The sequence below is a fragment of the Panthera leo genome, chromosome B2 (genome assembly GCF_018350215.1).
Source record: "Panthera leo isolate Ple1 chromosome B2, P.leo_Ple1_pat1.1, whole genome shotgun sequence".
Taxonomy (NCBI): domain Eukaryota; kingdom Metazoa; phylum Chordata; class Mammalia; order Carnivora; family Felidae; genus Panthera; species Panthera leo.
The window spans coordinates 138,899,147-138,915,862 of record NC_056683.1 but is presented as its reverse complement, the minus strand read 5'-3'; the positions used below and the strand labels follow the sequence as shown (position 1 = coordinate 138,915,862).

Sequence of the window (16,716 nt, the reverse complement as noted above, 5' to 3'; positions counted from 1 at the left end):
AGAAAAGGTAGGTCCTACCTCTCAGGTAGAGACCTGCCTCCTTTAGACTAATGGCCCCAGGGCAGTGTGAATGAGCCCACTTAACAAGGAAGCTCACGTACCCCAGACTTCCGAAGGAAGCGGACAGCCAGACCCAGGAATGTGCATTTCAAGTTCATCAGGTGAGCCTTAAGCATCACAAAGCCTGGGAACCATTTTCCTCAACATCATACATACCAACGAGTCCTAAACACCAGTAGGATGCTTCTTTTCTAGAAAATCAAAGATGCTGAACAGCAAGCTACAATCACTGCCCTGGTTCCTCAGGATCTGCTACTGTGGCCAGCACTTTTCTTCAGTCAGGTACGTGAAGAATAAAGGGTTTTGTTTTGTTTGCTCTAACCTGATCAAGAGACTAAAGCTAAAAAAGATAAATTTCTGGATACCTAAGCAAACCAAAAGCAGACCAAAAGCCCTAAACTCAATGTGGCTTGTCCCCAGGGCCTCACACATTTTGAACACCCAATATGGGGTCAGTAAACATTCCTCACGGAAAGTCAAGATAGGACCAAAACAACAGCTCAACAACTTCTTCTGACATTCTTACACTTCTAAACAACAACAACAAAGACAGGTCTTCCCTTCCAGAGCACCAGCTGGGTTTTGGGGTTTGTTTGTTTTTTTTTTTTTTTGATATTTTGTTTGTTTGTTTCTTTTAATTAACAGGTAGAGGAAAACAAAATGGGAAAATCTTCCTTCTTTTCAAGTATTGGGCTGCCTTCGGGTAATGCCAAGGGAACATGAAACTGGGGGAAAGGCAGACTCTGAGATGCCCACTCCTAACTATAACTCAAAATTATATAAAAATTGCTTATCAAAGTCATTTAAGTTGTTTCCTTTGTGTAATTTTTAATTTTTTTTTAGCAAGAAAATGGGACTACCTTTTTCTAATTCGATGGCCAAAGGACAACAGGGTAATTTTATTTACTTTTTTTTAACGTTTATTTATTTTTGAGACAGAGAGAGACAGAGCATGAACGGGGGAGGGACAGAGAGAGAGGGAGACACAGAATCGGAAGCAGGCTCCAGGCTCTGAGCCATCAGCCCAGAGCCCGATGCGGGGCTCGAACTCACGGACCGCAAGATGGTGACCTGAGCTGAAGTCAGACACTTAACCGACTGAGCCACCCAGGCGCCCCTAGGGTAATTTTAAATAAAACATGAAGCTACATAGGAGAGGGAAGAGGAGACTCCATGTTTGGAATTCCTGCCACGTAAGGAGCCGGGCTGGACACACACAGATGTGGACTCCCTCATGGTGACCCATTTGGCTGAGGGGTGAAAGCTCGTCTTTCAGATGATAAATCAAGGTTCAATGTCTTCAGTACAGGCTCCCCCGGAAGCAGAGTCCAAGCCAAGGGCAGGGGTTTACAAGTTCATTTGGAAGGTGATCCCAAGAGGCCCAAGTGAGGGAACAGGGAAGGTGAGACCAAAGGGGAGAAATCCCATAAAAGGTGTGCAAATGAGGTTGCTACAGGCAAGTGGGGCTCAATTCCTCAGGGACCACCTGAAGAACTGGTCCGCACCTCAGGACTGTCCCCACGGTGGGTAAGGAAGCCAGCGCGTCTGGCTACCCACCTGCGCCCACGGTCGCACAACCGGCAAGCGCAGCCAGGACTCGAATCCAGGTCTGACTCAGAGGCTGCGTGCCTGCCACCACCCCATCCCACCTCCCACTTCACAAATGCAGGCTCCCGAGTATAACCACGATACGGTGCACAAATGAGGGACTCGGTCTTTTCCTCTTCCAATTCCCCACCCCGCACCTACCCCTTAGTTTCTTTCTCCCCATCCTTAAACACACACAGATTTCCTTTTGAGATGCTCACTCACAGGCATCTTCTTTCTTTATAAGCTACACAACTACTTCAAAAAAGTAAATAGGGGCGCCTGGGTGGCTCGGTCGGTTAAGCGTCCAACTCTTGGCTTCAGCTCAGATCATCTCTCGGTTTCGTGAGTTCCAGCCCCACACAGGGCTCTGCCCTGGCAGCACGGAGCCTGCTTGGGATTCTCTCTCTCCCTCTCTTTCTGCCCCTCCCCACTCACACTGACTCTCTCAAAATAAATAGACTTAAAAAAAAAAAAAAGAAAATGAAGAAGGCAAATAAATTTGCCAAGTGTTTGGGGAAGCAGCCCATTATGGCTGTTCTGTTTCCAACATAAACACGTTATTGTGGAACAGTAAGGGACAGAGACAGCAAAAGCCCAGGCACAGGGAGGTGGCGGGATCCTGGGGAGGACGATTCAGCCCCGCTGGACACAGGGTCTCCCAGGAAACCAGGGAGGGGTCAGGGGGCTCTCCCCGGATGGCAGGAGAGCACCGTCTTGGGACGGACGAGCAGATGGACGTACTGCGGCTGTGGAGGGACCTGGAAGAAGACCAGCTGTGGAGAAGCACGACCAGTCTGACCGGCTGAGCCACGTGTATACACAGACATCGGTATCCCTTAGGGAAGTTAGAAAGGCTTCGAGCGTTAGAATGGCTCCCTGGGATAAATAATACAACGGCTTTCTGACCTAGGACCTCTTTGTACTGTTTCTGCACAAAACAAACAAATGGGGTAATAAATAAGTTTAGCTGACCTGCTTGATCATTACTATTTAAAAAAAAAAAAAAAGTAAATTCGCTGCTTTCTATAGAAATTTATTCTTACAGTACCAAAAGAGCTACAGACTCTGCAATGATTTCTTATTATGATAAAATACATAGAGATATAACAGGCAGTGAACGTATCCCTTAAGAATAATGAATCCAATGAACGGACATAGGCATGTGTTATACGGAACACTCAGGCCTGTAACAGAGCCCAGGGTCACTGAGTGATGGCCCTAATATAACCAAGTAATTAATTAGCTCCATCATGATTTTTGCTTTATGACACCCGTTTTTGTATGCCAAGAGTCAATTTAATGGCATTTTAAATTGGAGTACAGTCCCAAGAGAGGAGGAGAAAGCACTCTACACCTTATTGAATCACAAATCTTACATCTGATTTTTTTAGTTCCAAAAATGACCCAATAAACTTGCTTTATAATTAAATCTGAACAACTCCTCTTTTTGTGTTTTTCATTCATTTCTGGTAATCATGCAGAGATGTCAGTCGGAAATCTGTTATCACCGCAATTAAGAATAAAAACTCCCTTGTGTGCACATAACAATAAAGACCCTATGCTCAGTCTTGTGTGGGGGCTTGACCAGCTTCCCCCAGGAATACAAAGACAAACTACAGGTTTTCAGTATTAGCTGGAGCCTCTGACTTACTTGCCTGCAACATATGAAGTACACATGAATAATAAGCTCAGAAATCCACACCTTCAGATTAATTCCTCATATGGAAATTTTACCTTTAGAAAAATAAGCTGGCATACAGCTTTTCATTTTTAAGCGTTGGCAAAATTTTAAAATTTATGGCCTACATTAAAAGTTTGCAGTTTAGGGGCACCTGGGTGGCTCAGTCAGTTAAGCGTCTGACTTCCACTTAGGTCACGATCTCGCTGTTCGTGGGTTCGAGCCCCACATCAGGCTATGTGCCGACAGCTCGGATTCTGTGCTTCAGATTCTGTGTCTCCCTCTCTCTCTGCCCTTCCCCTGCTCAGGCTCGCTCTCTCTCTCTCAAAAGTAAACATTAAAAAAAAAATTTAACCTTTAAAAAAAAAAGTTTGCAGTTTACTGAGAAAACAGTACTTAACAAAAGAGACAGAGAATTAAATTGTATCAACTCTTCTAAGAGCCTAAGAGATTGCTGCAGAATGTTTTTGCCTTAGAGTCAACTGAATAGAAAATCAACTTTGGCATTTATGTTGGCTTTTGTTTATCTGCAATCACAGAGCAATTACAATACAAAACACTGTGGGTGATTTTTAAAGGTTCTGCGATTTTAAAGAATATTATTTTGTGCAGAAATTTATTTTCTTTTTCGTGAAAGTGTTCCAATTTCTACAATGCATGGAATTTTTATTAAATCTACTTGGTTGGCATCTGTGCCCCCCTAACAAGTGACAAAACACTCTTCGAACAGCCTAAATAACCTAAGTTTGCAAGCAAAATTACAGCTTCAAAATATCAACTGTTGATAGCAGCAATGAAGAAAGGGAGAGGAACAGAGCCTTACCATTGGTTGTATTCTTTTTAAAGTTATTCAGGAATTCCTCCAGAAGCTGGGACTGGTTTGGAGGGGGCAGCAGACTCTTCTGGTCCTTTGAGAACAAGTCGCTGTCTGACCGGGAAGAACACAAGTTTCCTTTTGTGTCTGGCGGCCGGGCGATGAGAGTGAGCCCCACGCTCTTCTCAGAAAACAGGGTCTCCATCTGCTTAAGGTCCAGATCAGACACAGCTTCCCCATTTAAGGTCATGATTTCGTTGCCCTTTCTCAACCCTGAGAACAAGCAAGAGGAAACAGAGGGAGAAAAAAAAGAGATGACTGGAAGAGATATTTTAACATGAAGGAGGAGGACGGCTACGAGCTCAAGCCATGTGTCCGTAGGGACCGTTCCGCTGAGGTCTTCAAACAAAGTGCTGACGAGTACAGCATGTGGATGCCACTGATAACAGATTTCAGCCCACTCAAGACTGGGGTTGGAAGGAAAGGTTTTGTGGGGGCGCCTGGGTGGCTCAGTCAGTTAAGCGTCACCTCGGCTCAGGTCATGATCTCGTGATTTGTGAGTTCGAGCCCCGCATTGGGCTCTGCAATGACAGCACAGAGCCTGCTTGGGATTCTCTCTCTCCTCCCTTCTCTCTGCCCCTCCACCCTCCCTTCTCAAAAATAAACAAACATTTAAAAAAAAAAAAAAAAGGAGGAGGAGGAACAGTTTTGGGTTTTCTGGGGGCAGGGGTTAAGTAAGCTTTACACTGAGTGTGGCGCTTGAACTCACAACCCCAAGATGAAGAGTTGCATGCTCTACCGAACGAGCCAGCCAGGAAAGCTCTTTGTTCCTCTACCTGATGTTAAATGCCCTGTGAAGTAACACTTGTTTTCTTCCACTTTCTTCCTCCAAGTGTCTATACACATGCATGTGTCTGTGTGTGTGCGTGTGTGTGCATGTGTGTGTGCGTGTGTGTATACATATATATGTTGTCTCTGTGTATATACTTAGTCTCTTTCAAAACACACCCCCCACACACAAATACTCTATGTACATACATATGCATATGCATTTTTTTTAGTTTTTAAAAATGTTTTATTCACTTTTGAATGTGACAGTGTGAGCGGAGGAGGGGCAGAGAGAGGGGGGAACAGAAGATCTGAAATGGGCTCTGCGCTGCCAGCAGTGAGCCTGATGCAGGGCTCGAACTCACAAACCGTGAGATCGTGACCTGAGTCGATGTTGGATGCTCAACCGACTAAGTCACCCAGGTGCCCTACGCATATGCTTTTTCAATTAAACTATTAAGTTTACTTTATTTTTAATTCTAGAACAAACCATTTTCTGACAAAACTGTAAGAAGAAAATTTCCCTAGGCAGACTGCATTCCACAGTTTTGAACTAAGAGAGAACAGAGACACCGCGTGCCATGCGGACCTTCTCCATATGCCAAGCCGTCAGGGAGAACGTCACTTATAAATATTCGGCTGAGATGCTGATGCTCGTCCACCTGCGCTGTCACTGCAAACCCTAGGAGTGAAAAGAAGAGAAAAAAACAAGTCTAAATTCAGCACACTAATTAATTTCTCCAACTCAATCAGCAGTATTCCCTTGGACATCCATTCTCACAAGTACACAGTGTCAAGAAAGTCAAATCACAAGTAATTTGAAAACACAGATTATCTAGCAGGGGCAGGAAAAGGGGAATGTGTCAGATCTAAAGGTTTAATATGAGCGCACAACCCTATTCAAAAGCGGAGACAATCTACCCACGTGTAGAGCAGCATTATCTGCAATAGCCAAAAGGTGAAAACAAGCCAACCATCTCCCACCAGATGAATGGAAAACAAAACGCAGTGTAGACATACAGAGGAATTATTCACTCATAAGAAGGAAAGAGATTCCACTGCACGCTGTAACAGGGCCACACCTGGAGGGCGTTATGCTCTGTGAAATAAGCTGGTCACAAAAGAACAAATACTGTAGGTTTCCACTTAATATAATGTACTCAAGGCAAATTCATACAGACAGAAAGCAGAATGGTGGGGGGCAGGGGCCGGGGGAGGAGGAATGGGGAGTGATTGTTTAATAGGTACAGAGTTCCAGTTTTGCAAGATGAAAATAGCTCTGAACATGGACGATGTTAATGGCTGCACAACAATGTGAATGTATTTAATGTCACTGAATGGTCATTTTTAACCGTGCTTAATGGTTACAGTGGTAAACCCTGTTATGTGTATTTCACCACATTTTAAAAAAAATTTTCTAGAAGTTGAAACCAGAGGATATTCTTACTGAAATAAATAAAATTCGAATACAAAATGTTTGTTAAGAAACAACTCTATATGGGGTTAGGCACTTTAAGTAGGTAAAAAACCACTTGGATAGATACCATACGTGCCCTAAATGTGACCACATGCAAAAACCCAGGTGAGACAGCTCCTCCTCAGAACGCACTTGGAGACTGCCCTTCTCTGGGATTCCACAGTTAGGAGCACTCGTTTCCCTGACTAGGTCCTAGAATAAGGTGAGTTCTTTGCCAACAAAAAGAATGACGTTTCCCTGTTTCCTCTGTGCCTCAGGCAGAGCCTTGCAGATGGTGGTCATGAAAGGGTATCTTTGTAAGTACCCTCAGTTATTCAAAACACAAAGAAGATTCACAAATACCCACCACGTAAAGTAGAGCGGAGGCCAAAAGAACACAGACAAAATGCTAAGAAGGCTTCAAAGGGAAAACCAACACAGCATTGGTCAAACAGACTATGTAAATTAAGAAACAAAGAGCATGTCCATTATATCAATTAAAAGAAAAAAAAAAACAACAAAGAACAAATCACAAGAAAACATTAACATATTATAATGACTGGAATTTGATCAGGTGGATTCGTTTCAAGGGGAAAAATTACATCAACGTATCCAACAAGAAATAGTCTTTTATGGAGATGTGTACTGATCACGTCTAATTATTGAGTGCCCATGGTAAAAGACAGAACAAAATATTGAAATGAACATTTAGACAAGAGCACAGTCCATGAGGAGCTCAAAGCCAAGTTTAAATACATACATATGGAAATGCAAGGATCAAATATTACAAAGTAACTTGGGTAACACTGACTATTAATTTTTAAATTGAAGGTAAAGCAATTAGATAAGCCTTCTTTACGAAAGTTAGAGCTTCAGGGGGTGTCTGGGTGGCTCAGTTGGTTAAGCGTCCGACTTTGACTTCGGCTCATGTCATGATCTCATGGTTTTTGGGTTCGAGCCCCACATCAGGCTCTGTGCTATGCTGTCAGTACAGAGCCTGCTTGGGACTCTCTCTCTCTCTCCGCCCCTCCCCCACTCTCTTTTCTCTCTCTCTCTCTCTCTCTCTCTCTGTCTGTCTCAAACATTAAAAAAAAAAAAAAAGTTAAGACCTCCAGTTAGTTCTTGGAAGGCATGGTGGATTTACACAGAAAAGAGGAAATGGGGCAGGGGAACCGTGAGGGGCAGCATTCCAGGCAGGTAAAAAGTTGAGACCAAAGACACGGGGGGGTGAATCAGAAGTTACTCAGCCTAGAACAGCACCTCACACGCAGGAGATTCGTTGTTACTCTTAATCACCATCATTTCAAACTCATCATTCCTTTTAATTACTTTGGCATTTTTCCCCAGTGTTAATGCCTCTCTTTTTAGCCCAATATAAATAAACAGAGATGAAAGGAGAGAAAGGAAGTTCAGAAACCACGGTCACAGTTTACACTAAAACGTAAACATAAATTTTAAAAAATGAGGTCCAAGATCCCGGGGCAAACTAAGCGAGGATGGACAGGGGTTCCCCGACAGGGGTTCCTAGGCTCACCGAAGTCAGACACACTGCCGGTCTTCGTGAGCTGCACGTCATAAACGCTTAGGGGAAAGATTTCTATTTCATCATAAACCTACAAAAGGAAAACAACAAAATCAGAAAATTTAATGTCACGGTGTCTTGGAAACTTACTTCGATGATTTTCAAATTAGATGCCAAATTCAAACGAAGACCCGCCCCCGCCGCCCCTCACCCCCCCCCAACCACATACTTCTAAAATCAAGAGGCCATGGATGGGGCTCAAAGTTCCCTTTCTAAAGCCTTTCTAAATGCACACCACTTGCCTGCTCTTGCATACATTCGTATGGCGCAGGGACGCAGTCCTCGACATTTTCGTCTACTAATCTTCGAAGCTGCAGGCCATAGTGGCTGGGTTCCAGCTGCCGCATCTGTGAAGAAAATGACAGCTACTCAGATTTTGCATGTTCTTTCTAAACTCATCATGGTTCATTCAAAATCAAAGTGGAAATTCCTGAAGGAGATACCGTATGTGGCTTGTGGAGTTTAAACCCATATATAAGAGTTCAAATTTAAATGTGCAAAAAAAGAAAGAAGGCACAGATCATTATTTTTAAGAATGTTTTCTCTAAACGGGCGCCTGGGTGGCTCAGTCAGTTAAGGGTCTGACTTTGGCTCAGGTATGATCTCACGGTTCATGGGTTCGAACCCCTTGTCAGGATCTATGCTGACAGCTCAGAGCCTGGACCTGGTTCGGATTCTGTGTCTTCCTCTCTCTCTGACCCTCCCCCACTCACACTCTGTCTCTTTCTCTCTCAAAAATAAACAAACAGTAAATTTTTTTTTAATAAAGAGGTTTTCTCTAAATGACACTGCTTGTCACTAAAGGCAGGAGATGTACTTTTAAGAAGTTATGGTAGTATACACCTGATAGATCTTACCATCTCAGCAAATACTATCCTTTTATACATTGGTTTCACCTAGCTTGAAGTTGTTTCTCATTACTAATTTGCGAAATGTGAACAATCACAGGATTAGGATTGCGTACTCCAAAATTTTTTCAAAAGGAAAGGGTATATGCACGCACTCATTTGTTCGTTCAGGAATTGATCCCAGGCCTATGTAACTGGATCTAATTGACCCACTACTGCTTCTGGCATCCTCTAGCATCTAGAAGACTTATGAACTTCATAACTGACGTTGTGGGTATAAAGCAATATTGTGGGCTGTCTGAATAAAAACCTTACATGACAGAGCGAAAGGAAATTAATTTTCATAAGAATGCAAGCTACATATATAAATGGTATCCTAAGGCTGAAGTCAAAGCAAGAAAATTAAAAGATAAATAAATTAAAGATCATCCACACCTATTGTGTACCTGGTAAAGAGTTATCAAAGTCTACATGCTTTTTCTTACCATGTATTTGATGGCATTTTCTCTGAAACCTTAAAAATAGCTCAGCTCTGCTACGCCACCTGGTGGATTAAAAACACCTGCTCTGATGTGGAGTCTTCTCTCAGAAGTTTTTTTAAGACTTGGCATAAATGTTCTTTTCGGAAGGAAAACCTAGTTTGAATAATGAGTGAAACATCATCTCATGACAATCTCCAGGCCGCAACTGTGAATGGTGTATCAAGTTACTTGTTCAGTCTGGAGAAACTCGGTAAAACTGTTTAGGATTAAATCAAACTACTTCCAAGTTTATGCCACTTTCTTCCAGAGCAGCGTCTCTAAGGAATTTCAATAACAACCGTCTTCAAAATTATTCTAGATGTTAAAAATTATTCTAATACATCTCCATTTAATTCTAAAGGCGTATATAAATTTCAGTAAAACAGCTCAGGTTCTCTTCACGAAGGCAAGGGGCCATAACCTAACAACTCATTCTGCTAAAAGACGGAAGAGGAGAATGCGAATTAAGTTAATAAACAGGACTATTAATAAGCATGTTGATTAACAGATGTTAATCTTTTGGCATAGGAGGGCAACATTAACGATTATTTCTACGGAGACACAGTTCTGCAGCCAAACCCATTACCTTGCACGCCAAAGTCAAAATATCTTCTACTCTATGTTCTGGCTTGATCGTTACAGTAACTCCTTGATTATCCTGAAAATGAACATAAGTCTGGACTTCCCATGTGTTGTCTCGGGGAACACCATCAGCCGTTGAACCGTATATATGCAGAAGTTCATCAACCTGTTTTCAGACACCACAAGGAAATAGAGACAGATGTGATAAACAAAGGACAGACACTACTAAAATGTCCCTTGGATTCATGATGTATTTTATAGAAAGCCCTGCCGCAGTTCTTCTGCCATGTCTGGCTTCTCCTAAACCTCTGGAACAGACAAGCCCGGTGTCTCTTCAATCACTGGACCCACAAAAACTGAAGCCCAGGAAGGCTGACTGGAAGACAATGGATTCCTCATCCGGTGTCCTAGCCACGTGCCATCTGCCACTCAGCCCAAGTTAGAACACGACACTGTGGCTACAAGCGGGCTTGGCATCCACGCTCGCGGGTCTGGAACTGCCTGTTGACAAGGGCCCTGTGAAATCTGCATTCCTGACCCCAGTGAATTTCAGCACGCTCTTGTTTATGGCCACTGATGCCTGCCCACAATTTAACCTGAACTGCACTTAATCCAAGCATGTTTCTCTTCTCTCTTATTTCTACTTGCTTTTTTCAAATCAGTCTCTAATCCTGGAGGCATTTTTTTTTCTTTCTTTCAGTTATTTCACATCTAGACACTTAAAAATCATCATCTCCAAACATAGCACCTTTAAAAGGAAGCTTTTCCCGAAGATATTTACTTCCCTAGACCCCATTATCATGGTAATTTGATAACCTCATGCTAACATGATTTATAAACAAAAACGGTTAACATTTATTAAGCAACTCGGAAATGTCCTCTGGTTAGGTTCTTACACTAGCCTGGTAGAAAAGACTTGGGGATTAGAAATAAAAAAACCTGGGGCGTCTGGGTGGCTCAGTCGGTTAAGCGGCCGACTTCAGCTCAGGTCATGATCTCGCAGTCCGTGAGTTCGAGCCCCGCGTCGGGCTCTGTGCTGACAGCTCGGAGCCTGGAGCCTGTTTCAGATTCTGTGTCTCCCTCTCTCTGACCCTCCCCCGTTCATGCTCTGTCTCTCTCTGTCTCAAAAATAAATAAACGTTAAAAAAAAATTAAAAAAAAAACAACCTGATGTTCAAGTTACACACTCTACTGTTTAATTAATAGTAGGACAGGACATTCACGTACTGAGCCTTGTCTCCTATTCTGTAAAAGGGGATATTAATAATATAATTACTTAAGTTCATTAATACAGATTTTGCAAGCAAAAAAATATAGATGTGAAAGTACCCGACGCACTAGAAAATGTTACATATAGATTCAATATGATCACATTATTATATCCTACCTATCATACATTAAAGTTATCATCAATGGATGACTTTACTTTGAATGTCATGCATTAAAAAAAAAAAACCCTCAGAGCAAAAATTCCTCAAACGCAGGATTAAAAAAGTAGAATAGGTACATTAAAGATTTCAAAAGAACAGGTTTAAGCAAAGGAAGAATCAAGTTGTCTGTGTTGCCTTTCGGAAAATGTGGTATTCTTCTTTACAGTGACGTTTCTAGATCTGTCATGGATCTGTCATTTTCTGGGAAGATGATCATAGCCCAGAATGAGTATCCACCTCACGTGCCAAACCAAAAGAGAAAAAGAGAGGAACAGATAGATGCCTGGAGCCAAGGAGCAGGAAACCAGCACGGACCCACTTTCCCCTGAAGGATCCTATCTCATACAGATGGCTTGTCCTTCTCTGATTCAACCTCCGGATACTGTGTCTCTGGGGAGTGATTTCAGCCAGGTGCATCAGCAATGAGCAGGTACCACCTTAAAGGTACAGACCTCACCTCTCAAACCACGCTTGCTCGGAAGCAAAGTAAAAGCCCAGCAGAGGTCACTGCGGAGTAAGAAACCACACAAGAAGCCAGGCCAAGAGGAAGGAAGTCCAGTACTCCTGCAAAGCAATTGAATCCTGCACTTTTAGAGCAGAACAGGGAAAATGTAACTGAAGAGCGACAGGTGGGGGGGGGGGGGGGGGGCACACGAGAAATGCAAACTCACAACTCTCCTGCCCTCCTGTCCCCATCCTTCACTGTCCATCACAGGGCACCTGCCTTACACGGGGCCAGATGGAATAAGCTATTTGGTTTTTTTAAGTAGGCTCCACACACAACATGAGGCTTGAACTCACGCCTCTGAGATCGAGGGTCGCGTGATGCTCTACTGAATGAGCCAGCCAGGCGCCCCTGGATGGAATCAGCTTCTCACATGCTATCAGTTCGCTCACTACTAACAATGCAACCCCTCTATGCATTGTCCTGACCCTCTGTGGAACAGCTGAGGAAAATGAGGCTCGGCAAAGTCTAGAAACTTGCCCAAGCCCAAGCTCACACGGTGAGCTGGGATGGTGGTACTATGGGGGTCTGAAACCTAGAAACCTGGCTGCAGTCTGTGCTCACCACTGCACTACAGAAATATCAACCTGGCAGTTACCTCCCCACGAAATGGACACACAACCTTTCTGGATTCTTTTCTGTTATTCCACCCACACGCTACCGTTCTAACTGGACAAAATGGCTCACCTGACACTCCCAGCACCCTCTTGCCTCCAGAACCTTATTCATTTTCATTTCCTTTGCCTGCTTTATCTTCCCATAGCTTCAGGGCTGAACCCCATACATCCCTCAGCCTTGTTTCAACTGCTACCCCCTCCGCCACTAATCAAGTCTCTCCTCCTCCCTTCCCTCGCACCCCTAATTCTACTCAATTAAAGGAGTCTACTGTCAGGGCTCCTGGATGGCTCGGTTGGTTAAATGCCCAACTCTTGATTTGGTTCAGGTCATGATCTCATGGTTCACGAGTTCAAGCCCCACACTGGGCTCTCTGATGACAGTGTAGAGCCTGCCTGAGATTCATTCTCTCTCTCTCTCTCCGCCCCCCCCCCCCCTCAAAATAAATAAATAAACTTTAAAACTAAATGAATAGGGGCACCTCGGTGGCTCAGTCACTTAAGCATCTGACTTTGGTCCAGGTCATGATCTCACAGTTCATGGGTTCGAGCCCCACGTCGAGGTCTGTGCTGGCAGCTCAGAGCCTGGAGCCTGTGCTTATCTCTCTCTCAGTCCCTCCTCTGCTTGTATTCTCTGTCTCTCAAAAATAAATAAATGTTAAAATTAACTAATTCATTAATTAATTTTTAAAAATGAGTCTACGGTCTTTATATCCCTGTTGTAGCAGTCAGCTATGCCCAGCTAACTGGACAGTCATTTTCAGGCCACTCTCACATCCCCAAGCAGAGAGCAGAGGCTGTCTTTCCAACTCTGAGTCTCCCTTGACCCTTGACCCAGTGTATTCTGCATCCACCACATATCCAGCACATGGGTACTGAATTGGATGCAACTAGAAATTCACAGTCATACATAGGCTTGAAAGGTGAAAGCTGCCCTATTTATACAGTGTCAAGATTTATACACTCAATCTTCCCTAAGTTTCAAGAAAAGAAATAGGAGATTATTGAAGGGGAAGAAGTCCTGGACCAGAGAAAGGCTGCAGGTAAAGGCCAAAGTGGAAGGAAGGACAGACTATTCATATTCTATTCAATTAAACAAGGCTTTGTGCCTACAGCTGCTCCATGGAATCCTTTCCCGAGTCTCACCACTGACCTAAGATTGAGTAAATGATGGAAGAGATGATGCCTATCAAAGCCAAGGCTCTGGAAGATTCCTAGCCTCTCAGGAGATCCTGCAATGAAAATTCAAATGCAATTTTGTCCTGTGCATAACACACAACCTCAAACATGCAGTTGAAGAAAGGTAAAAATCTGGTTATTCCAAAGAAATACCAGGAATATGGAGCTGATTAGTGAATTAGAATGAGAAAAAAAGAAAAGGCTAGGTGTTTACAGACCTCCTACGTTGTCGTGAGCTTTGCCCACTTGGAGTGAAAACTAAACTGATTCCCTCAAGGGTCAGTGCTGTCCATCCATGCCGAGAATATATATACATGGCTTTCCTTTCAATAAGCCAGATAAAATATTCTCCCGTATTCTTTTTCCTAAGACGAACAGAGAATCCTGAAAGCAAGCAAACAAACTAAGCCGTCTGGAAAGCTCTGTTGCCAGACTATCCTTTGCAGAGGCGCTCTGTGCACCTTCGAACCACTCATCCAGAAGCCCATGGTCGGCTTCTCCACCAAGGCTGTGCACCCCCAACCTGCCTCCTCCCCCAGCTCTCCCCACAATCCTCCCCACTAAAAACTAGTTCCCAATTAGCCCGCTCAAGGTTTCCCGTTCCTGGAGAAGATGAACATGGCAAAATTATAACAGACGATCAATCCGGTCAAATCCCAGCCTTGGGGTAGGCTGCTTATCTGATGTCTCTGGGCTTCCGTTTCTTCACATTTAAAGGGGGGCTAAGACCTTCCAGCTTCGCGGGGAGGTCAGGAGGTTGGTGTGAGGAGTGGCGTTTGAAGGCACATAAACTGTAAAGGGCTGGTACAATGCAAAGGCACCGTTCTGAAATTCAGTCGGGACTGCAGAATCACATCCTAGCAGCCGTAACCACCAAAATTCGACGATGGCCGCTGTCAAGAACTGCCGGAGAACCATCCTTTGTTTCAAAACCCTGGGGAGCTGCCGGGGCCCAGACCACCGTGTGGTCAGCTCTGGCCATCCACGAGATGATGGGATCATCATCGCTGAACCACAGGCATGGCCACTACAGACCCACTAGCTAAGGTCTGCCTTCCTTGGAGGCGACTTCTACAGAAGCGTTTATTATTACTATTCCATGAATGGTCCTGAAAGCACGTGTCAAATTACTTATGCTCAGTGTGCCTCAAGGAGAGAAAATTGAAACTCCGCATGTTCTCACAGCAGATGCTTTTGGATCAAATGGCTTGTAATTACTACTTGGATCACCGAAGGGAAGTGAGTAGCAAAATCACAATCTGGCTGTCACAAATGGGCCCTCTACCACAGTTGCTGATAAAAGGAAAGTCTATTAGCAAGTGAGAGGAGGAGAAAACACAAAAGGAGTTACATGCTCTTGGTTTTCTTAATAACGGTAAAATGTCATGGAGAAGAAAAGTGTTTATCTCCTTCTTGGGCCGATGCCCAAACATCAGTTGATCTGAAAAGCAAACAAAGACCTATCTATCTGTACATGTATGTAGGCTGTGGAGGGTTCCACACTCCTAACTCTATTTCAACAGACTACTAGGTTATGTTCAGGAGTAAGTGGGTTTCATTCACATTTTCCATTTAAGAAACCAACATTACTAACGTTGGAGCTAATGACTCATGTGACAATACTTCATTCACTCGCAGCCACAGAAAGTTGGGACGCCCCAAGCCAATTTTCCAAGACGGACAGCCAAGGCCTCCGGGCTCCACTATTTCTGCAGTGAAGCTGCTGGGGTAGCTGTGGGCCAGAGCCCCAGGAGGGGATTTGTTGTCACTATCTCCATAACAAACACCTCCCTTCGAACACTGCTTGCGACTCATTATTGCTCATCAGAAAGTACTCTATGAAAAGCTTTCATTTTGGGCTCGCCAAAATGTCCTTTCAAAAATGCTCAAATAAGACTGGCTTTACTCCAAACTTAACAGATTTTGAATCAGGATGACTCAGTGTTGGGACTGTTACAGGATGCACCAATTAGACAGGAATATTTAAAAACGCCTGTGACCCCTCCCTACCAAGGCTCAGGAGAGGCTGCCTTTCTGTGCCGCTAATGGACATGATACACTGACTATATGCAAATACGTGTGCAACTTGTAAATACTCTCCAAGAATGATTAGCAGAGGAAAACTAGTGAAATATTATTCAACTAGCTATAGGCAGAATTTTAAGTCCCAGAGACACAAAATACAAATATCTCTAATTCCACCGGCAACTCCATTTAAACCTAATTATCTGAGTACCGTCGCACAGAAATGATAAATACACCATTAAAGTAGCCGTAGAAGTCAAAAGAATTTTTTCAGTGTCCCTATGCCAGAGGCAAATTTTAGTGAAAATAGGAATAAATGTTTAAGCTCATATGCTTTAAAAAACAGACTGAATATTTGCCTCTCATCCAGGATAGCACTGGTGGGACCTAGCAATTAAATCGCAAGAAGATCATTTGGTAATTTGAGCCCAATTTAAATAAGCACTAAGCTTAATTCTGACCATCAATAGCTTTTTTAGCAAAATTTCTTTTTTTTTTAATGTTTATTTATTTTTGAAAGACAGAGACAGAGCATGAGTGGGGGAGGGGCAGACAAAGAGAGAGAGAGACAGAATCTGAAGTAGGCTCCAGGCTCTGAGCTGTCAGCACAGAGCCCCATACACGGTCCAAACCCATGAACTGTGAGATCATGACCTGAGCCAATCGGACGTTTAAGAACCAACCCTTCCCCCAGGCTCCCCAGCAAAATTTATTTTCAAAGTCTGACATAAGTTCCGTTAATAAAAAATGCTTTGGTGATATAATTTCTTAACTTCTAAAGAACTTTAAATTGTTATTTAATGAGGGAAGAGATACAACCTTAATATTATGGTTTTTGTATTGCAGATCAAACACTTCTCAACTATTATTAAAGGACTACATTTAATACAGGCAAAAGGCAGGTGCATCTGGGTAGCTCAGTCGGTTGAGCGGCCAAATATTGATTTTGGCTCAGGTCATGATCCCGGGGTTTTGGGAATGAACCCCTCACTAGGCTCCACACT

General features: G+C 43.5%; 1 protein-coding gene across 6 annotated transcripts in view; it reads right to left on the bottom strand.

Annotated features, from left to right (window-relative positions):
- TIAM2 (TIAM Rac1 associated GEF 2) overlaps positions 1–16,716 on the bottom strand; it is a 189,600-nt gene that overhangs the window by 58,939 nt on the left and 113,945 nt on the right. For all 6 annotated transcript variants that reach the window (XR_006202907.1, XR_006202908.1, XM_042940125.1 and 3 more), the window contains 5 exons: positions 9,964–10,125; positions 8,251–8,355; positions 7,961–8,039; positions 5,560–5,652; positions 4,152–4,415 (listed from right to left, as the gene is read on the bottom strand). Coding sequence is in view for 4 of the 6 variants with exons in the window: in XM_042940125.1 (XP_042796059.1) it covers positions 4,152–4,415; positions 5,560–5,652; positions 7,961–8,039; positions 8,251–8,355; positions 9,964–10,125 (703 nt within the window). In the remaining 2 variants the exon portion in view is untranslated. The remainder of the gene's footprint in view (positions 1–4,151; positions 4,416–5,559; positions 5,653–7,960; positions 8,040–8,250; positions 8,356–9,963; positions 10,126–16,716) is intronic.